This window comes from Mastigoproctus giganteus, chromosome 11, assembly GCF_048544385.1.
Source record: "Mastigoproctus giganteus isolate SK-2022 chromosome 11, ASM4854438v1, whole genome shotgun sequence".
Lineage (NCBI taxonomy): Eukaryota > Metazoa > Arthropoda > Arachnida > Uropygi > Thelyphonidae > Mastigoproctus > Mastigoproctus giganteus.
The window spans coordinates 72,154,187-72,178,254 of NC_143585.1; the positions used below are offsets into that span (position 1 = coordinate 72,154,187).

At 38.4% G+C, this 24,068-nt stretch overlaps 1 protein-coding gene across 1 annotated transcript in view; it reads right to left on the bottom strand.

The window, feature by feature from the left end:
• Positions 1-1,648, bottom strand: part of LOC150078116 (coiled-coil domain-containing protein 77-like) — a 55,032-nt gene extending 53,384 nt beyond the window's left edge. The window contains exon 1 of the mRNA XM_090384468.1: positions 1,613-1,648. Within this exon, the coding sequence (XP_090240594.1) occupies positions 1,613-1,641 (29 nt within the window). The 5' untranslated portion in view covers positions 1,642-1,648. The remainder of the gene's footprint in view (positions 1-1,612) is intronic.
• Between the last annotated feature and the right edge of the window lie 22,420 nt (positions 1,649-24,068).

Genomic DNA, 24,068 nt, shown 5'->3' on the forward strand with positions numbered 1-24,068 from the left:
CGGGTTGTGAATTACAGTAATGACAGTACTGTACTGCAACAGGATCTAGAAAAGTTGAGCAGATGGGCTGAGAGGTGGTAACTGAAGCAGTAAAATTTGAAGTACTGCATATGGGTAGCAGTAAACCCAGAGTAACATGCCAACTGTGTGGTACTACACTCAAGATGAAAAAGACCTAGGGTAATTGTGAACTCTGATATGAAGTTTTCTGAGCAGACAGGCAGCCAGAGCAAGTTATGGGGTCTTGTCAATGATATACAGGAATTTTGCTAGGAGGGAAAAGGAGATGATTATCCCTTTGTATAAGGCAATGGTCAGGCCACAAATTGAATACTGTGTCTAGAGGCCTCATTTTGGGAAGGTTGTAGAGTTGTTAGAATAAATATGGAGAAGGGCAACAAGATTGGTGAGGAGAACAAAGGGGTGCACTTACAAAGAAAGGCTAAAGTTCTGCAAGTTGCAGCATCTGGAGACTAGGCATCTGCAAGGTGATCTGACAGAGGTGTATAAGGTTTTGAATGGTTTGAGCAGGCTCAATGCTAATGGGATTCTTCCTCTTGCTGAGATTACAAACCTGGGGGGACAGAACTGGACAAACTTTTAGAGTGAATGGATAGATGAAATGGTATTTATTTATTTTTTTTTTTTTGGCTGATGCTGTATAAGATTTCTTTCTTGCATCATATGCCTCTACTAATGCTAATTACCAATCAGGGCAGGCCACAAGCATGTTCAACCGTTTGTGTTGAACAGGGACCTGCACTCAAATGGTCTAAGTAATAATATCATCTGCGTCTTTTTCCACATTTCTATCAATGAGCGTACCACTGTCTTAATGTCTAGTTACTCATATTATCGTCACTGCAAGCCCACTTGCACGAGTTGACTTGAAAATTGCTAGAAGTAGAGTGTATACTCTACGTGTATTATCTATCTTGTGTATTCTATCTCAACGTGTATTTTCTCTAGTTGATATCGAACATAGGATCTTATATAAAAATGCGATTTTTATATTATACTCATTTTCAATAATATTTGTATTGTTTTTAACTTCTGGAGGTAAGGAAATAACAAACAGGTCCGCGAGTAATTCCGAAACAGGGCCCCAAAAGCAATTCTTCAACAGGTCTCAGAAATTTTGTGGCCGGACCGTCCCTGTTACCAATCCATCCCTGACTATATTATTATTATTAGCTATATGGTGCAAGGAAGCCTGAAGATATTGCTGCACCAGCAAAAAAAAAAAAAAAAAAAATCCCGATTTACCTAGAGAGATGGTCAGAAGTAGAAGGGAATCACCAAGAAAGGTATCTTGCAATAAACTCCAGATCTGATCGCCTTAGCATTTGGAAATTGACTTTTTTTTTTTTTTTTTTGTTTGTTTTTTTTCTGCACGTAATCTTTTCTAGTGGTTTGACTATTTAAGATTCATTGAAATTGCGAAAAATATGAAGTATAACTCGTTATACTTAATTTTATTGTCTCAATAGACAATACACACAGAATAATGAGAAGCATTTCGCACGAAACTCACATATAGCAAATTAATTGTGTATATCATCCAATAAAAACGAATTTCACACCTGTAAAAAAAATCAAAATACCCACTTACCTAAGTTTTCGAGAGCGATTACACGCCATTTTAAAATATCCGCTTCTTTCTGACCACCTACCAACTGATCGCAAAAAGTAAATAAATAATAATAATAATAACAACAAGTTTAAATGACTACAGCTGGTTGGTTAATTTGAATTTACACTGAAGTCTTTTTTTTTTTTTTTTTGGTATTTATTTTGGGGGAGGGGATTTGTAGATGCAACTAAGAACACAGAATGTCAGCATAGTAAATTATCGGCTCATCACAAAAAAACTGCACTGCCAATTCTATGCTGCTTTCAAAGGTTTATCTACGGCATTTATCATTTGTCATAATGAAGTTGGAACTACTACTGGATATGGTGGCAGTACATTGTACAGAGTATAATTGGAATTTATAACTTTCTGTAGGGATAAAAAACCGTGATACCACGCTCGAATCCAACTGATATGGCAACAGAGTCCTCTTGGGTAGCATAGTTGTTATGACCACCATCTTCCCCGTACCTCGGTTCGATTCTTGTCGATGAGGCGAGGAATTTTTGTGGGCCTCTTTTCACAACGTGGCTGAGATAGTCGGTCTCACGTGAGAGTAGCATGGTTTTCGTCCGGCAAACAGAAAATTGAACATATAACATGCAATTAACATATATCATATAAACGACACAATATGGTCTTAGTCGCTGATGCGCTTAAAAATCTTGCGCACCTGAGCAACCAGCGGCAATAGTATTAAAAAAAACAAGCAATACTTCTGCCGATTTCGAACAAATGCCATTAAACATGGTGAACAGAAACAGCGATTATAAAGGCTAGTCGGATCAATAATCATCAAATTAACGACTTCCTAATATGAATACCTTGAATTAAATACCGGTTAAAGCATTATGAAATCATTAATCATATTCTTGTTAACTTCGGTATTTTTACTTATGGCATAATTAATTTTAAAAACTGAAAAAATAATAAATATATTGTGTTGTTTTTCTTTTTACACTCCGGGGGCTATTATTATTATTACTATTGTTGCTCATACATTATTTCCCCCTGATTGGGGAGATTCCACTCCGTGACGGGTACTGCTACCAAGTACACAGGGTGGTAGTAATGTCTGGTTTACTGTTGGTTGAGAAAATCTCTGACTATCCTAGAGGTGTTCAGGATTGCGACTTTCCGGAGTTCTTTGTAGGTGTTCTCTGGGAGACCTATTGGAACTAGGCTGCTAAGTAGAGTCTTTCGCACCATACCGGTGGTTGATACGATGATCGGGATCGTCGATACTTCTTCCATTTGCCACATCTCCTTGACCTCATGTCTCTGGTCTGTGTATTTCCTAATTTTTACCTCATGGGTTTTCTGGACAATGCTGGTATTGGGCACTGCTAAGTCAATCAGGTAGGTAGCATTATCCATCTTGTCCACAAAGGTTATGTCGGGTCTGTTGTGCGGGATGGTCTTATCGGTTATTATGGCGCGGTACCATTACAGTTTGTGGGTTCGGTTCTCTAGTACTGCCTGGGGTTCATACTTATAGTAGAGTACACTTTCTTTGGTCAGCTGGTATTTCCTTGCTGGCTTCTGATGTATTTATAACTTTCTGTTCATGATCTTGCTCAGAAAGCAAACAAATTGAATGAGTATTTTGCATCTACATTCACACATGAAGAATTATTAAGGTTTGAAAATGGCAGAAGGTTATCAAATTGTAGCGGGTGCTTAATGATTTTGTAATAACTGAGAGCAAAGTGGAGGAGAAATTGTTGAAGTTAAACGTAAGAAAGACACCTGGGGTTCATTGGATCAATCCAGTTATATTAAAGGAGGCGGCAAAAGAAGTAAGAAAACCCTTAGCCATAATTATGAGAACATCCTTGGATTCATAGGTGGTCCCCACGGACTGGAGATGTGCACATGTATCCCCAATTCACAAAGGGAGATTGAAGGGTGGCACAAGTAATTACAGACCAGTTAGTTTAACTTTTGTCCCGGGTAAAATAATGGAGTCACTGGTTAAAGATGCATTGCAGGATCATCTAGACAAGACTGCAGCAATAATTGAGACACAGCATGGGTTTGTTAAAAGAAAGTCTTGTCTGACAAATTTGATAGGATATTATGATTTGGTTACAAAGGTACTGGATGCAAAAAATAGGTTTGATATCATATATTTGGATTTCGGGAAGGCTTTGGATACTGTTGCGCATGGAAGACTATTGTACAAACTGGAGCAGAATGATATTAAGGTTAAGTTGTTACAATGGATAAAAGGATGGTTCAGTGGGAGAAGACAGAGGGTGGTCATTAATGGGTGTTGCTCTTCGTGAACTAATGTTATTAGTGGAGTCCCACAGGTTACGGTGTAGGGTCCTCTGTTGTTTTGTATATTTATCAATGATATTGATGAAGGTATATCAGGCTTAGTGTCGAAGTTTGCAGATGATACAAAGGTTGGCAGGGTTGTTAATGACAGTAATGGCAGTGTGCTATTGAAACAGGGTCTAGATAATTTGGGCAGATGGGCTAAGAAGTGGCAACTGAAGTTTAACTTTGACAAATGCCAAGTATTGCATATGGGTAGAAGTAACCCCAGAGAAATGTACCAACTGTGTGGTTCTATACTTAAGGTGATAGAAAATGAAAAAGACCTGGGAGTAATTGTACAGTCAGATATGAAGTTTGCTGAGCAATAAAGACAGGCTGCCAGGGCAGGTCCTGGGGTTTTTTCAATGATATATAGGAATTTTTCTGGCAGGGAAAAGGAGGTGATTGTCCCTCTGTATAAGGCACTGGTCAGGCCATGCCTTGAGTACTGCGTACAAGTCTGGAGGCCTCATTTTAGGAGGAATGTAGATTTGCTTGAGCGTGTACAGAGAAGGGCAACAAGATTGGTGAGGGGAATGAAGGGATTCTCTTACCAAGAGAGGCTTAAGTTCTGAAAATTGCAGTGGCTGGAGACTAGGCACCTGCGCGGTAATCTGATTGAGGTGTATAAGGCCTTGAATGGGTTGAGCACGCTGAATTCTGATGGGATCCTTCCACTTGTTGAGATTACGAACCTAATGGGGCTTAAATTCAAATTAAGAAAAGACAGAAGTAGAATAGATGTGCGTGAATTTGCCTTTAGCCAGCGGGTGGTTATTTGCTGGAACAAACTTCCATCTGTCGTTGTGGAAGTTGATAGGTTAAATAAATTTAAGGAGGAACTGGACAGGCATTTGCAGGGAATGGTGTTTTTTTTGTTTGTTTTTTTTTTGTTTTTTTTTTTGGCTGATGCTTCATAAGCTCATACACTTGCTTTCTTGCATCACATGCCAATACTACTAATACTACTACTACTACTACTATTATCCTGGCTACCTGGTCGTGTCTATGAGTGTACTCAGTCTGGGTGATCACCTTGTACCGCGTGGTGATGTGTTGGATCGTTTCTGTGACCAGGTGTAATCGTGGACATGTGTCTTCTTACATTCCGGGCTCCTTTGCAATGTATTTTCTATAGGTTTCTGGAGTTGATTACCTGGTCTTGGATGGCCAGCATGAATCCTTCAGTCTCGGGGAAGAGCATCCCACTTGGGAGCCATGCATTGGAAGCAATGTTATCGATGAGTCTTGACGGAGGGCATTGTAGTGTCTGCGATGGAGTGTCTTCTTTGCCTATCTTTCTAACTTCGTTTCTTGTGCCGTCTGAGCGGGAGGGGATTCCTCCAGTCGTGAGCTGTGAATATTTTAACAATGGGCTCGCACTTTTGCTGATGTTTTGATGTGAAACATCCTTTGCGGGGCGGGGGATACATACCAAGTAAATCTGATTGGTCACTGAAGTGACGTCTGCCAGAGGCGCTTCCCACGCTCACACCACTAGTCTGTGTGAGGCACTCACTAGTAGTATGATTAGAGACGTGACAAATTTTTCCTGACCAGTATGATATTTCGAGTTCTAACGTTTTAGAATTTTTTAATAGTATGACGTCACAATCATACTTCCTGCAGTTACTACTGTAGGAAGTATGGTTGCAAGCATTTGTCCTATGACTGCAAGAATACAAAGATTTATCAACAATTTCTTTATTCGTCTCGCATACGCAGCTGTTCGGGGCACGTAACATACCGTTGTTATGTACCCCGAACAGCTGCGTATGTGGTTTCAACTAAGATCGGGTACCTCAATTGACGCTGTTTTCAGAGACATTTAGTTATATTGCAGTAGCAAGCATACTTTAGTTATCATAAATCCATTGTATATTGTCATTCAGAAATTATGGAAATTTGTGAATGATCAATAAAATATTTTCAATACGAAAGCTCTTTTATTTCGTTATCAATATACAGGGTGTTTCAGTTAAACGTTTCAGAACTTCTAAGAGGGGTAGGGTACATCCTGACAACTCGAAATCATATAGCAATGTGGGGTCGGAAATGCTTTCCTGAAGCGGTGTTGTACACAGAAGCACCATAAAGAAAAGAGACCGTAAGTGAGAAATCGTTTTAATAATACATGAAAAGAAGCAAAAGGTACATGGATTAAAGTAAGTGTTCGAAGTTTCTTCCACGGGCTACAATGCACGCCTCACATCTCCGACGCATGGACATCCAAACATTTTGGAATACTCCAGGCGAATTTCGAATTTCTTGAACAAGAACGCCAAGTTAGTAGGATGGATGATTACACGAACGCAGAGTTAGCCGATATGCATTTGGCGTACGGGGCTGCAAATTGTAGTGGGCCAGCCACACAGCGTTTGTACGCGGAACGATATCCGACGAGGCGTATTCCCAGTCATAATTTCTTTGCAAAACTGCACCAGAGGTTAGCTGAGAGAGGTTCATTTGAAAGAGCTGACAGGGACAGGGTAAGAACAGCACGGACTCCAGCCGTCGAACAGAATGTGCTGCAGCATGTACACGGGAATCCAAGAACGAGTACACGAAGTCTAGCAAACGCAGTCGGGGTTTCCCACTGCAGCGTCTGGAGGATTCTCCGAGAACAAGACATGCATCCGTTTCACGTGCAGCGTGTCCAGACACAGCAACCGGAGGATTATGCACCTCGTATTGCTTTCGCACAGTGGTACCTTGGAAAATGTGCTACAAATCCCCTTTTTCCTGCTGAAGTGTTGTTTTCCGATGAGGCATCCTTCACAAGGGAAGGAATTTTCAACACGCATAACGACCATATCTGGGCGGTCGAGAACCCGCATGCAATACGACGTCGTGCAGCACAGATTCGATTTTCGGTCAATGTATGGGCCGGTATTATGGGAGATCACCTCATCGGACCTTACCTGTTACCGTGTCGTCTAACCAGACCTATCTACTTGATCTTTCTGCAGCAAGTATTGCCACAACTTTTGAGAGTTGAACAGATTTCTGCATCGACGCAACAGACAATGTGGTTCCAACACGATGGAGCCCCTGCCCATTATAGCGGAGATGTTCGTAACTACCTGGATGTCACATTTGGTCAACAGTGGATCGGACGTGGTGGTCCCGTGCGTTGGCCTGCTCGGTCACCCGACCTATCATGTCTTGATTTTTATTTCTGGGGTCATATGAAATCGCTAGTTTATGACACCCCTGTTGATAATGCTGAGGAGCTGGTTGCAAGAATCGCAGTAGCTGCCGAAGAAATTCGAAATTCGCCTGAAGTATTCCAGAATGTTCGGATGTCCATGCGTCGGAGATGTGAGGCGTGCATTGTAGCCCGTGGAAGAAACTTCGAACACTTACTTTAATCCATGTACCTTTTGCTTCTTTTCATGTATTATTAAAACGATTTCTCACTTACGGTCTCTTTTCTTTATGGTGCTTCTGTGTACAACCGCTTCAGGAAAGCATTTCCGACCCCACATTGCTATATGATTTCGAGTTGTCAGGATGTACCCTACCCCTCTTAGAAGTTCTGAAACGTTTAACTGAAACACCCTGTATACAAATCAAAATATCTAAAAGAAACCGAAGGATGTTGCTGTTGATAACATCATCAGTTGGTCCCACTGTACAGAATTTAAAAACTTTTTGAGAACACTGTAGTCTAGTACCATTATCAAAGCAAAAAACCTTCCCTTTACCCATGATGGTAATTATATCTCTAAGTATTAGTGTTAGTAGTGACAAATGGTGCCAGAAAGCAAGCTGAACAGCATCAGCCAAAAAAAAAAATTAAATAGGGGGAAAAAGCATCATATTCGTTTTTCCATGGTAGATTCCTTCCCTTCCTTTTTTCTTCCATCAAAATAAGCATTACTCTTGTAGTTCAGGTGCGAATTTCGCGAATAGCAGATGGACATAATCAGAGCCGGAACTAGGCAATCCTGGGTCTGGGGAAAAATTGTTATAAGAACGCCCCAATTATATGCAGGTAGTCAAACTTTTGTAGAGTAATTGGGTCATCGACGCCCGGGGCAACACATCTTCCTGGCGCCCCTGATTCTAATAGATAATTCCTTCAGTTTGCACCCCTGAAGCGCGGCGTCGGGGAGATCCCCCTTGCTACGCCTCTACAATCTTGAATTTACAAAAATTACAATTGCAACGGTCAACGATTTGGATATATTTATTAATAAAATAATTTATATAATACAATGAATATAACAAAACAAAAATATCAAAGAAAAAGAAACTTACAAATGTATTCGTTTATATTTACAGAGAATCTAATTCTATACAAACTACAAAGAAGGTACATATAACTACAAAGAAATTAGAAAACCAGATAGTTTTTTTTTTAAATCAAAGAAACAAAATATTGTGAAATATAGTACTTTTAACATGGACTCAAAACATGCATTGAAGGTGTACTATTTTAATTGAATTTTTCTCGGTTTGAAGGACCTTTCAAAAGAAGCTACTGTGACAGGCAGAGCAAGAAAAATTCATACTGCTATTTCTATATTTAGATATGATTCGATTAGACAATACTCATGAACGAATTTGAGAAGTTGTTGTAGTAGTAGCAGTAGTAGCAGTAGTAGTGGCATGTGATGCAAGAAAGCAAGTGTATGAGCTTATGCAGAATCAGCCAAAAAAAAAAAAAATCACACCATTCCCTCCAAATGCCTGTCCAGTTCCTCCTTAAATTTATTTAACCTATCAACTTCCACAACGACAGATGGAAGTTTGTTCCAGCAATTAACCACCCGCTGGCTAAAGGCAAATTTACGCACATCTATTCTACATCTGTCTTTTCTTAATTTGAATTTATGCCTCCTTAGATTCGTAATCTGATACAAGTGGAAGGATCCCATCAGAATTCAGGGTGCTCACCCCATTCAAGGCCTTATACACCTAAACCAGATCGCCGCGCAGGTGCTAGTTTCCAGCCACTGCAATTTGCAGAACTTAAGCCTCTCTTGGTAAGAGAATCCCTTTATTCCCCTCGCCAATCTTGTTGCCCTTCTCTGTACACGATCAAGCAAATCTACAACCTTTCTAAAATGAGGCCTCCAGACCTGTACGCAGTACTCAAGGCATGGCCTGACCAGTGCCTTATACAGAGGGACAATCGCCTCCTTTTCCCTGCTAGAAAAATTCCTATATATCATTGACAAAACCCCATGACCTGCCCTGGCAGCCTGCTTGCTGCTTTGCTCAGAAAACTTCATATCTGACTGCACAATTACTCCCAGGTCTTTTTCATTTTCTACCACCTTAAGTGTAGTACCACACAGTCGGTATGTTTCTCTGGGGTTACTTCCACCCATATGCAGTACTTTGCATTTGTCAAGGTTAAATTTCGGTTGCCACTTCTTAGCCCATCTGCCCAAATTATCTAGACCCTGTTTCAATAGCACACTGCCATTACTGTCATTAACAACCCTGCCAACCTTTGTATCATCTGCAAACTTCAACACTAAGCTTGATATACCTTCATCAATATCATTGATAAATATACAAAACAACGGTGGACCAAACACCGAACCCTGTGTGACTCCCCTAATAACATTAGTTCACGAAGAGCAGCATCCATTAATAACCACACTCTGTCTTCTCCCACTCAACCATCCTTTTATCCATTGTAGCAATTTACCCTTAATACCATTCTTCTACAATTTCTACAGTAGTCTTCCATTCGCAACATTGTCAAAAGCTTTACTGAAATCCAAGTATATGATATCAAACATATTTCTTGCAACCAGTACCTTAGTGACCACATCATAATAACCAACCAAATTTGTCAGACAAGACTTTCTTTTAACAAACCCATGCTGTGTCTGAATTATTGCTGCAGTCTTGTCTAGATGATCCTACAATACATCTTTAACCAGTGACTTCACGATTTTACCCTGAACAAAAGTTAAACTAACTGGTCTGTAATTACTTGTGCCACCCTTCAATCCCCCTTTGTGAATTGGGGATACATGTGCACATCTCCAGTCCGTGGGGACCACCTATGAGTACAAGGATGTTCTCATAATTATGGCTAAGGGTTTTCTTACTTCCTTTGCCGCCTCCTTTAATATAACTGGATTGATCCAATCCACCCCAGGTGTCTTTCTTACGTTTAACTTCAACAATTTCTCCTCCACTTTGCTCTCAGTTATTACAAAATCATTAAGCACCCTGCTACAATTTGATAACCTTCTGCCATTTTCAAACCTTAATAATTCTTCATGTGTGAATGTAGATGTAAAATACTCATTCAATTTGTTTGCTTTCTGAGCAGGATCATCAACAGTGCAACCACTGATATCAAGTGGACCAATCAGATTAATCCCGTTATTTTTAGAGTTTATATAAGTAAAGAAATCCTTGTGTTTTTCTTAGCATCTTTCGCCAAAGATTTCTCGTAATCTGCCTTCACCTGCCTAACCTCCTTTGTGACCTGATTACAAACTAGCTTATATCTGCCATAGGCTTATGAGTCGCTTGATAATTTATATACATCCATCCCATTCATTTTTCTTCTCTGTCACGAGTCTCATTAGTTCATTTGATAACCATTTAGGCCTAAACCTTGACCAATATTTCTTAATAGGTATGAAACGTTTAGTAGCATCCACGATTATCCTTGAATACTTCCCACTTAGAATTTACTGTTGATAACATCGTTAGTTGATCCCACTGTACAGATTTTAGAAATTGTTTGAGACCACTGTACTCACCTTTACGGAAGCAAAAACCTTTTCCTTTACCCCTGATGGTAATTACATCTTTAAATAAATCCCACATCAGTACACTGTGATCACTGCCATCTAGTGGTTACGTTATGCACAAATTCTTAATACACGAATGATCACCGCTGATAACCAGATTAACAGTATTACTCTGTCTGGTTGCCCCTCGAACATGCTGCTGCAGAAAACAATCATCCAATAAATCCACAAAAATTAAAATCCCCAATTATAATGCATTCTGATTTACTAGCCCACTCTATTTCTCTGTACAATTGTTCATTGTACATACTCATTCGAGTCATTAGGCCTAAAACACACTCGTACTCTTATTTTTGCTTTCGCAGTGCTTGTCACACCAAACTGACTCAACAGTGCACTGTTCATCTATATCAACTGCAGAAGCGGATTAAGGTAGGTTGAGGCCCAGGGCGCAGAAGAAAATATTGGGCCCCTTAAAAAAAGAGAGAGACAGGGAAAATAAAAATACATGTCAACCATTTTTTTTAAATAAATAAAAAATATTATGTACTATTAATGTTTTATTTCCAATAAAATTGAATATAATATATGTATTATATTATATTCGCGTCGTTTTTTTAATTTGTCTTTTTTCAGCCCTTGATAGATGTTTCATTTTTCTAGCTACCATTGGTAGCCTATCAATGAAAAGAAAAATATAAAATTTAATAGTCTGATGATTAGAATACTAGAGAAGAGATTTTTCGTTATAGTGCAACAAATTAATGATTAATTAAAATTCAAAAATTATTCATAAACTACGAAAATCCAGGCGCTGATGTAACAACAGGAATTAATTTTATCTTAATATAATTTCAACAATATACGATATTTGCGTATATCGTAAGTCTGCACTGCAGGAGAACCTTTGTAAGTAAATACGATTCTATTCCTCTGATAAGCGGTAGCGCAGCCGCGCGGGGCCTATGCAGCGTAGTATGTGTATAGTATGCAGCGTAGTATGTGTATAGTATGCAGCGTAGTAATGAAATAATGAAAATAAGCAAATATAAACATACTATCAGGTTTTACCGCCGATTGTAAACTTGTACATAATTAAAATTGCACATATGAAACCAAACTTGGTGTCATTAGAAAAAAGTGTAAAGCTGGGGTTTTGAGGGGCCCTTCAGAAGTCGGGGCTCAGGGCGCGCGCCCGGTGCGCCCGCCGTTAAATCCGCCTCTGATCAACTGGGTGCACTTCTTTTGATTTTATGTTTTTCTTAATTAACAGCATAACACCTCCTTCCTTCCTTCCTATCCTTTCTGTACACATTGTATTCCCCAAATTCCAGTTCTGCATTCCTTATATCTGGATGACACCACGTCTCTGTTATCCCAACAATATCTGCCTTTGATGTCTTGACCAACACTTCAAATTTATTTACTATACTTCTAGCATTGGTATACATGCAAGTATACATGTACCTATCCTTATAAAGGATAGGTACCTCTCCTTGTAAAGGGGTTATAGATTATATATTCTGCAGAATTGACAAAAAATTATTTTTCAAATATCTGTTGAAATGCCAACATATATTTGAAAAATTTTGTTTTTCCTCCTGTGCTAACCACTGGAGGACAAACCAAAAAGCTCAGAGGTGTGACGTCACAAAATGGGCCCTACTTTTTAGAAGTTTGTTATTGGAGTTTCTCGGTTATTTTTGAAATTTGTAAAACATGTTTTTCCCTGATATTTTTTTCTGTAAATGATTATAAATCTGGAATTCATAATTTTTTTTCCTCGGGCAAAATCACAAAAATTTCTGGAATCAAAAGTAGCACGTACAAGGATTTCATTTAATAAAATTTAATGCATTATTTCTTTTAATAAAATTTTTATTTTTATTTTAAACAAAGAACACAAGTTGACCAGAAGCTATTACTCTTGTCGGGAATAAGCCTTAATTTCTTGACTGGCTATAGAAAGCAGTTGACTACCATGAGTTCTCTGTATGTGGGACAAGTGGCTACATACGTCTTACGTTCCACTTACATTCCGGAATGGTAAATTCTTTAAACCTTAATTTGAACTTTCTAATTGCTTAAAGGCCGCAGTTGGAAACAAAGCATACAAAGTTATGTCTCTCTTCGTAATCCGTTCGTTATGTGGAAATTTTCTTCATTCTACAGAAACTTTTAAATGTAATTACCAAAAGAAATTTTAAAAAATCGCTGTACAGAAGTTCGTTAAACACTGTTCCGACGGTAATTAAATCAAAAATGAAGAAATTTTAAAATATATAACTGTCGGTTGTGCCATTAAAATGCTGCACCTGTGGCTAACGCCCCGCTCGCCCCATCCTAGTTCCCGCTTTGGACATAATCACCGTCTTTCTCCCAAAAAAGGTAGGGTGGAAGAAGCCTGGGATCGAGGAAACTTACCAGCTTTTTTCCGAATTATTATTATTATTATTGCTTCTTTTATATTATTTCTCCCTGATCGGGGGTTCCAACTCGTGACGGGTATTGCTACCAAGTTATTATAAGTTATTATTATTATTATCCATATGGTGCAAGGAAGCCTGAGGCTTATGCTGCTCCAGCCAAAAAAAAAAGAAAAAAAAAAAAAATTCTCGGGTCACCCTGAGAGAGAGAGAGAGAGAGAGAGAGAGAGAGAGAGAGAGAGAGAGAGAGAGAGAGAGAGAGAGCTCAGGACCCTGGGTTTGCCAAGCCCATACTCACCAGATGTGAGTATAGGTGAGGTCAGCCTCACGCATGAGTTGCATTGGTGTCATCTCCTAGAAGTTCTGGTTTTTCTTCTATCAGAAAAAAAAAAAAAAAATTGGCAACAAATTACACGCAATTTATGTACAATATACTAACGTCTGATGGCCTTAATTACTTTGGCTCTTAGAACACTGTTAGACCGAGAGATTCATGATCTCTCAATAATCAGGCGAAATCTATTCTCTGATAAATAGCTAATGCAGTGTCTTGAGATATTTTAAACTTTATTGAAAACGACGCCTCTTTAAAATTCTTCGGTCTACCCAAAATAAACCATTCAATTGTTGCAAATTATATCTCGGGAATCTGTGGGATAAGATCATAAAACTATATTCATTCGAAACCTATGATTTAATACAATAAGAGAGCAGAAACTTATTTTCAAAGGAGTGTGAATTAGTAAATTAATAAGAGGAGTTTACCTCAATATAGTACGTAGAACACTTCCGTATGATACCCTCCAGAAATTAAAACGGAAAAAAACCGACAACTTACCGGTACATTAAAGTAAAATATAAATAATTAAATAATCAATTTAACACAATTCAAAATCAATTAAAAACAATTGTATATTAAATAATTGTGTGTGTCGATTGTATACAATAGTATACAATTATGGGAGATTTTTTGAATGGCTTGGTACAAAATTACATTAAATCTACACTAAGGTAATCGACCCAAAGTTACCATATTTCTTTCCTAAAATATTGCCTTCAAAACAACATCATTCCGAAGTTTGCCAGGGTGAATTTAAATAAAAAAATTTCAGGCATAAAACAACTAACACTGGCGACATCGCGTAATATTGTTAAGCTTGCCTTAAAATCTCGATATTCGAATAAACAAAACTACCTTTCCCAGGTTAGGAAGCTTCGCGATAAATTAAAAAATTATCTACATCCGAACGATTGGTCTGTATTGAAGACCTCCATAGATTTGCGACGGGAAGCACAGGCTTCAGAAATAAAAAACAGACACGTTAATAAGTTGCAAACATTATCGAATAGTTCAAGACACGTTCATGCGAATTCTAACACATTGTCGCGGGCTTGCGACCAAGTTCACACGAGTTGGGATTAGCATTAGTAGAGGCATATGATGCAAGAAAGCAAGCTTATTCAGCATCAGCCAAAAAAAAAAAAAAAACACACACCACTACCATTTCACCCTTCCGGTCGTTCAAAATACCTGTCCAGTTGAGCTTTAAATTTGTTTAGGCTATCAACTTCAACAACAAGTGATGGAAGTCGGTTCCACCAACCAACCACCCGCTGGCCAAAGGCAAATTTCCGCACATCTATCCGACATCCGTCCTTCCTCAATTTGAATTTATGCCCTCTGAGGTGATTATTCTGAGCAAGATGAAGAATCCCATTGGCATTGAGCATGCTCAAACCATTCAAAGTCTTATACACCTCTATCAGATCACCTCGCCGGTGCCTAGTCTCCAGACTCTGTAATTTGCAAAACTTAAGCCTTTCTTCGTAAGAGCAACCATTTGTTCCATTCACTAATCTTGTTGCCCTTCTCTGTACCCGTTCCAGCAGCTCTACATCCTTCTTGAAATGAGGCCTCCAGACCTGTATACAGTACTCAAGATGTGGCCTAACCATTGCCTTATACAAGGGAATAATCACTTCCGTATCCCTGCTAGAAAAATTCCTGTATATCATTGACAAGACACCATGAGCTACTCTTGCAGCTCGTCTGCACTACTCAGAGAACTTCATATCTGCCTGCACAATTACCCCCAGGTCCTTTTCATTCTCCACCACTGTCAGTGTAGTACCGCAGAGTTGATACGTTGCTCTGGGGTTACTGTTCCCCATGTGTAGTACTTATACATTTGTCAATGTTAAACTTCATTTGCCACCTATCCGCCCATCTGTTCAACCTTTCCAGATCCTGTTGCAGCAGCATAGCGTCAGTAGTGTCCTTAACAACCCTGCCAACCTTTGTATCATCTGCAAACTTGGACATTAAACTTGATATCCCATCATCAATATCATTCATAAACACCGAAAACAACAACGGACCCAACACTGAACCCTGAGGAACTCCACTAATAACATTAGTCCACGTTGAGCAGTGTCCATTGATTACCACTCTCTGTCTTCTGCCACTCAACCATCCCCTTATCCATAGCAGCAATTTGCCTCCAATGCCACACTGCTCCAATTTGTGCAGCAGTCTTCCATGTGCAACAGTATCAAAAGCCTTTCTAAGATCCAAATATATAATATCAAAGTAATTCCATGCATCCAGTCCTTTTGTGACTACATCATAGTACCCAATCAAATTGGTCAGGCAAGACCTGCCCTTAACAAAACCATGCTGCGTCTGAGCTATAACGGAATTCTTGTCTAGATGATCCTGCAGTGCTTCTTTAACCAGTGCCTCCATTAATTTACCTGGAACAGAAGTTAAACTAACAGGTCTATAATTACTTGTGTCAGCCTTTGATCCTCCTTTGTGAATTGGGGTTACATTTGCACATCTCCAGTCTATGGGTACCTCCCCTGAGTCCAAAGAAGCTCTCATAATTATGGCTAGGGGTTTGCTTACTTCCTTTCCTGCCTCCTTTAATGTAACTGGATAGATCCCATCCACCCCAGGTGCCTTTTTTATGTTTATCCTCAACAATCTCTCCTCCACTTTCCTCTCAGTTATTACAAAATCATCCAGCTCACTGCCAATGTTTACTTTACCTACATCATTCTCCTTCCTGAATAACTCCTCATGCGTGAATGTAGATGCAAAATACTCGTTTAGATTGTTAGCCACCTGAGCAGGATCCTCAACTGTTGAACCATCAATATCCAGTGGACCAATCTGATTCATCCCTTTCCTTCTTGAGTTTAAATATGTAAAGAACTCTTTTCTGTTTTTCTTTGCATCCTTTGCCAAGGATTTTTCGCAGTCTGCCTTTGCCTGCCTAATCTCCTTTGTGACTTGGTTACAGACCAACTTATATCTATCATAGGCTTCCATGTCACCCATTAATTTGTATGTATCCCATGCATTTTTCTTCTCTGCCACATGTCTCATTAGTTCATCTGACAACCATTTAGGCCTAAACCTTGAACAATATTTCTTAGTTGGTATGTAAAGCCTGGTAGCCTCCAAGATTAGTTCCTTGAATGCTTCCCATTTTGAGTTTGCTGTTGGTAACATCATCAGTTGGTCCCACTGTATAGAATTTAAATACTGTCTCAGACCATCATAGTCGCCTTTACGAAAACAAAAACCCTTCCCTTTACCTCTGATGGTAGTTACCTCCTTGAGTAAATCCCACTTCAACACACTGTGATCACTGCCACCTAGTGGTTCATTTATCTGCAAATTCTTAATGCATGAAGAATCACTACTGATAATCAGATCAAGAGTATTGCTCCCTCTTGTTGCCTCACGAACATGCTGATGTAGAAAACAATCATCTAATAAATCCACAAAAGCCTTGCTAGTGTGCGAGTGACCAACCCACAAATTCCAGTCAATATCTGGGAAATTAAAATCCCCCATTATAAGACTCTCTGATTTACTGGCCCACTCTATTTCCCTGTACAATATCTTATTATACTCATCAGAGTCATTAGGCCTATAGCACACTCCTACTCTCAATTTTGATTTCCCTATGCTTATGTCACACCAAACTGACTCGACACTGCCCTGTCCATCGATGTCGACTGGCTTCACTTCCTTGGACTTTATGTGTTTCTTAACTAATAGCATAACCTCTCCCCCCTTCCTATCCTGTCTATCCTTTCTATACACATTGTATTCCCCAAGTTCCAATTCCGCATTACTTATATCTGTGTGACACCACGTCTCTGATATCCCAGCAATATCTGCCTTTGATGTTTTGAGCAATACCTCAAATTCATCAAATTTATTTACCAAACTCCTAGCATTGGTGTACACGCAGGTATACATGCACCTGTTTCTATTCTTAGCTACCCTAACACAACCCATGTGTTTACTTGTAACGCAATGACTCCCAGCAGTCTCTGAAATATCCTGCATCTTGTTTTTCAGGCTTCTGCTCATTTCAGTAGAAGCAGTGCAAGAATCACTTCCACCTCTGCCAGTGGCTACTGTTAATCTATTAGTCCTTGTATCCTCCCCCCCAACTAGCAGTTTTCCGACCCACCTAACACTGCCTCGACAGCATCAGCAAAAATTCTTGCACCCTTTCTATTTAAGTGTATCCCATTCCTGTAGAAGCAATCTCTCCTGTTAACAAGTACAGTCCAGGCTGAAAAAAATTCTACCCCTTGAGCCTTGCACAATCCCTCCAGGGCCGAATTGATCGACAAGGCTCTCATCATATACTCCCTCCTATCGTGTCTGGCATAATTGCAGACACTTTCAAATTCAACCCTAATTCACGGCTTTTTTTCAACAGTGACCTGTACTTACTAAGTAATTCCGCCGGTCTCCTACTCTTAATATCATTAGTGCCAACGTGTACAACTATATCACCTTTTGTGCCCTTGGGTGACATCCCCCTCACAGACACATAACGTACTACCACAGAATATGTCGGCTAGTTCACGAACACCCCCTCACCCAGTATCCAACGAACCGACATATCAACAGGTTACAAATCTTTCCTCGAGTACACTATCGCAGGACCAGATTTCACTTTTATCCAAAGGATTAAATTATAATTTACCACCTCGAAAACTGCCAAAAAAACAATGCGTAATTGATATTGAATTTGGACTTCGTAATGTTCCACAAAAAGATGTATTTATTTCACAAGTTAACCAAGTAGTGAATAACATAAAAGAAACGCGACTTCCTAAATTGAATACACATGACAGTTCAGCTTTACGAGAACTTCGGGAAAATAAGGATATTATTATACAGAGGGCAGATAAAGGAGATACAGTGGTAATACTAGATAAACATGATTATATTAATAAGTTTGATTCAGTTGTGTCTGATACCTCCACTTATCGTGAAGTAGACCCGGCACTGTTTACCAATTTGGTAAATCAATACAATAAAACGTTAACCACGTATCGTAAAAACGACTACATTACTATGGTTAAGTTGAAGGAATTGAAGTCCAGAACATACAATATTCGTGCACTTTTCGGTCAGGTAAAATTACACAAGACTGGATTTCCTATTCGAGCTATTGTTTCCTACAGGAACTCGGCATTTTCAGCCTTAGCCACACATGTATATAACATTATAAAGCCTTTTAGACAGGTTATACAATTTGGGATTAAGAACTACGATACATTATTTAATAATCTTAAAGACTGTAGACTCGGCGACAATGACAATTTATTCTCACTAGATGTTACCTCATTATATACGAATGTAAACGTTGAATACACATTAGATATTATTTGGGATATGTTAAATAAAAACTCGACACCGATTAATTATACGAAGCTGCCTATTAAGGAAATTTTTCACTTAATTAAACTGTTAGTTGAGGCTAACTACATCACCTTTCGAGACAAGGTGTACAAACATATTTTTGGATTACCAATGGGTTTGAGCCTGAGTGGCTTAATGTCAGAGATCTATCTCTCAACAATTGAGCAGATACATTTGACAACTTTTCGTCCCCGTTTCACATACTATGGGAGGTATTTAGACGATGTTCTAGTTATTACCGATAGTAGTACTATCCAAGACATTTTACATTCGTTTAATAATATTCATTCTAGACTCAAATTTAATTGGAAAGGGAAGATACGGATACAAAGTCATTAAACTTTCTAAATTTCACGCTTACCCGGGACTCGAATAAAATACAATTTAGCATCTATCGAAAACCCACAAACACCGGTATGCTTCTACATTATAATAGCTATCACCCGTTCACCTACAAAAGATCGATTATCTTTAATCAATTTCTAAATGCCTATAAATATTCAACGACGGATTCTGCTTTGGACTCAGAAATACAAATATTAACTAGCAGATTCTTAAACAGGGGTTATCCCATTACCACAATAAATCGAATTAGGGTACAAGCTAAGGATAGGATACAAAATACTACAGCAATCAACAATAGTAATATCAAAAAATACTTTATTTCTGTCCCATACGTTGAACAGTGGCACAAACAGCTTAACAGATTCTTTAAAGATACCGAATTTAAAATTATAGCTAGGCCTATACGGAAGTTATACACTATACTGAACAATCGCTCGGTTCTTTCCGCGTTCGCAACACAAATTAATGATCTGGTATACAACATTTCTTGCGGTGATTGCGACTCGTCTTACCAAGGTTCAACGCGGTTTTCTCTTAATATTCGTGTAAATCAACACGAAGTCTCAGTTCGTGCTTCTCGTTCAGCAGCGTCAGAATTAGCCTTTCATGCCATTAACGAAAAACATACTTTTTTATTTAACGAGGCCAAAATACTTAACGTTCAACGTAATTATACGCGACTATTAATTGCAGAAACCGTTGAAATTAAATTACACGAGAATTCTGTTAATGTTCGGCGGCCATATTTGATCTCCGATGCGTGGACCTTTACGCGCATGCGCGAAGACATATAATCACTATTTAAGTTGCAGGTTTAACCCGATTCGGTAATTTTCATTCTTGTGATCACGACATATGGTCGAAAAGCATTGTCAGCTTCAGAAAGAAAAATCGTTTTGAATATTTTCGTTAGATTCTTTTAATTGCGTTAATTTGAATTTTAATTGTTTTAAATTGATTTTGAATTGTGTTAAATTGATTATTTAATTATTTATATTTTACTTTAATGTACCGGTAAGTTGTTGGTTTTTTCCGTTTTAATTTCTGGAGGGTATCATACGGAAGTGTTCTACGTACTATATTGAGGTAAACTCCTCTTATTAATTTACTAATATTATTATCAACGTGGAACATATTGAGTATTACAGCTCTGATTCATACTATCTAAAGGAGAGTGAATGTATGGACCAATGCTGAAGTGTTTTGTGAATTTAATTGTTGTGTGAATGTTGTGAAGCTTGTAAATCTAGAAACAAATAGTAAGTCTATTGAAGGAATAGTTCCAGTGATACCAGAATCCAGTATGTTGTAAGCCAATACCATATCCTTGTTATGAACAGAAACCTAGAAGCAATATATACATAATTGTAACTTCTACACAAACTCACTAGATGGAGTGTAAATCTGTATGCATGTTTTCTTTTGTGATAATAAAGATTGTTATGTGTTACACAATGTCTCATTCTCTCTCTGCTGGTTATCAAAGACACCAGTACAAACCAGTTCGAACCCAGGAGGGGGTCATTGCGGGGGATCGAGTTGACACCTTGTGCTCACTCGTTCTTTTAAACACAATGCGAATTCGATGCTGCAGTGATTGGGTGCTAGAACAGCATTTAATAGCCGAGAGCACGGATCTTGTCCTAGCCCGACGATCATCTCATTTACAACAATTATCATAGGAAAAGTAATACGGCCATAAGTCGAGGGGAATAAACACAGAAACAGAGAAAGACAAAGAGAGAGAGCCCCTGACAACACACGCTTGCACATAAGACACACGAACCGGACGAATGACATGATGGTTCCTATATTCCAGTTATATTGATGAAATCTCTTTACAGGACATGGATCCATAAATTCTAAATTATTCCAATTAGGCCTTATCAATATTTATCTGTCGTGATGAAGAAGAAAAATCGCCTCACAAATTGTATTACTGAAACAATTATATTGATTTAATGATAAGGTTTTCTGAAGGTGATGAATCAGTTTTTCAAGCCTTCCAACAATTCTCTACAGAAGTTTTCAACAAACGAAAATTATTGCTTTCTGGTTCTTCTTCAATCCAAATTCAAAATACTGCTCCTTTGGTGGACATTAAAATCTCAACTATTTCAAAATATTTTTATGATGTTTACATCTGTTTACAGAACGACCCGCTATTGTGATTCTTAATTTGTATCATATTTTACTGGATGTTTCCCACCTAAACATGGCCATTTATTAAAATCTACTGCTGGTGTTCATTTTTATCTTCTAGTTCTCTACTTACTGATAACTACCTTCAAGCGTTTCTTCAGGAAACTCACGTTTTTCGTCCAGGAAACAGAAAATCGGGCTCAGAACAGACGCAATTGCAGACAATATAAACGAAGCAACATGGGCTTAATCGCTGTTAGGGAACAAATCAATTTAATCAATCATTAAATTGATTTGTCTTCATTTTCTATGGATGTTAGACTATTTATGGTGGTCACCTACTAATGACTACCTGTTGATGATTCCCGAAAGTCGCTACCTTCTCTTCATTTTCAAATTCTGACTATTTGATGTTGAGTATTTAATGATGTCTTCTGTATACTGTATTCAATGCAAGGGGATGACCGGGGGTGACTTTCACCCTCGGTGGAATAAAATTTTCCCATGGTGAAAAATAGTAATTAGTAATTTAGTAATTTATAAAATTACTAAATTACTAAAATAGTAATTTTATAAAACATGAATTCAATAAATTTATGTCAAATAAACACAAAACGAGAAATCACATCAACTAATATGGTACTCGTCAGGTGGTACACGGCGAAAATAAAGCATTAAATTCAAAAGACACAAAATTTTCAAAATAATTAAATGAGGAATATTTCTGGCTACAGAAATTGTAACTAAAGGCCACTATTTAAAGTGTCCACATTTTCGTTTTATGGCTTTCAGGTTCCTTTTATTTTCACAGGAGCCATCTCTTGATAGTGTTTCACAAAACCAGTCTACTTGCAACTAATTCTTTGTTTGTATATCGCAAACAAGATTGTAGGCTGCGAATAGGTTCACCTGAATTGGTTCCCGACAAATACTATTGTAATTATAGTGTCCCGCAGCTGTTAGGGGAGTCTACTGTAGCAGTTACGCTTTATGGTTTTCACATTCCCTTTATTTATTTATTATTATTTTTTTTTCACATCAAGGGTCTACTTGTGGCTAATTCTTCATTTGTATACCTCAAACAAGACGGTTTGGTCTCAGCCTATAAAGAACACATTTTATATTCTTTTTTATTATGTATGCATCTGTACTGTAATATTGAAGGATTGCATGAAGATAGCTTAGAGGGGCCCAAAATGAATTACCGAAAAAATTAATAAATGAAGTGATACACATGCAAAGAAAAAAACAAAGAAGAATATGATTATAACAATATAGTACTTGCATGTTTGATTATAATTTGTATAATTTTTTTTTTTTTTTTGCAAATTTTAATCCGCGATTTTCATATCATTAAACCGTGATTATTGTCAGTAATGTGATGGTTTTGTGAACTGACTATTAATATTTAGATGTTAAATAATAAATATTTTCTTTTGTTTCCTATTTTGTTTTATCATATTCTCTTATTATAACATTCATAAATATTCATATTTATGCATAATAGATATTTATGCTAATATGGGTTACTTCCAGTGAGGGCTGTATTTTGAGGCCCTTTAGAACAAAGAAAGCTATATTGCCCGAGATCGACTAAAGACCCGTTTTCCTTCAGCTGCTTACTGGGAAAACCTAGAAGCAGAACTGAACTTCATGCAGTCCTCACTGGATAAGGATTGCTCTCACCTGGAGAAAATTATGATTCTCAGATCCATGATAGAATGCTGCCTTCGCTTTGAAGGAAGCAGAGTAACCAATCCAGCTGCCCCAAAAAAAGTTATAAGCTGCTGGGGTACCCTGGAGAAAATTTACATCTCTTAATACTCCAGAATGAACAACTAAGAGCAATCAATGAACAACTGAGGGAAACAAATTACACTCTGTCAAAGGCCTTTAGCAGTACAGCTCGGACCAGCTATAGCACCCAGAACTCTTTCTGACAGCCCAATCAAACCCCAAGACTCGACTAGCACTGCTCCCTACAACTATCTCAAAATCAACCTATGCTGCTATGGTACAGAGGTAAAAAATTAATGCCCCTCCTCCTAATCACACTGCCTTACCCCTAGCCAGTAATTGCTGCCACCTTATGGAGAGTGAACCGAATATCACGTTTAATGATTACCACCAGACCAATAACCGGGAACTAAGTGAAATGCCACAGCGCCCCCAGTCCTATTCAGAGGCGCTCATGATCCAGCAAATGACAGATAACCTATTTGCTCTTCCCAATACCAGACAGAACATAGAACAAAACCCAGCCATCCTTCAGGCAACCCAGGAAGGTTCTTCACTTCAAGCGAGGCTGTCAAAGAGGTCGTTACTACCAACTTGAAACCTCAAATGAAAACCATGGAAATTAAAACCCTCAGAAAAATCATAATTCTGGGATCATCATTGAGACTGCTTCTAAAAAAGATGAAGAAAACATTATCCAAATCCCAAAGATAAATGAACTTGGTCTTAGCGCTGAGATACCCAAACCGAAAGGCCTATCTATTGTAATCTTCGATGTGAACAAAGAAATTTCCAAAGATGATATCCTTGAAGAAGTATATGATAGGAACCTCGCTGATCGTATCACAAGACATGAAACTCAAAGTGAATTTAAAGTCAAGTACTCTACCAAATCCAGATCGGGTATCTGTTGCAACTGGATAGTCGAACTCTCCCCGAAGATTTGGAAAATATTATCCCAACAACAACGAATATTTGTTGGCTGGGGA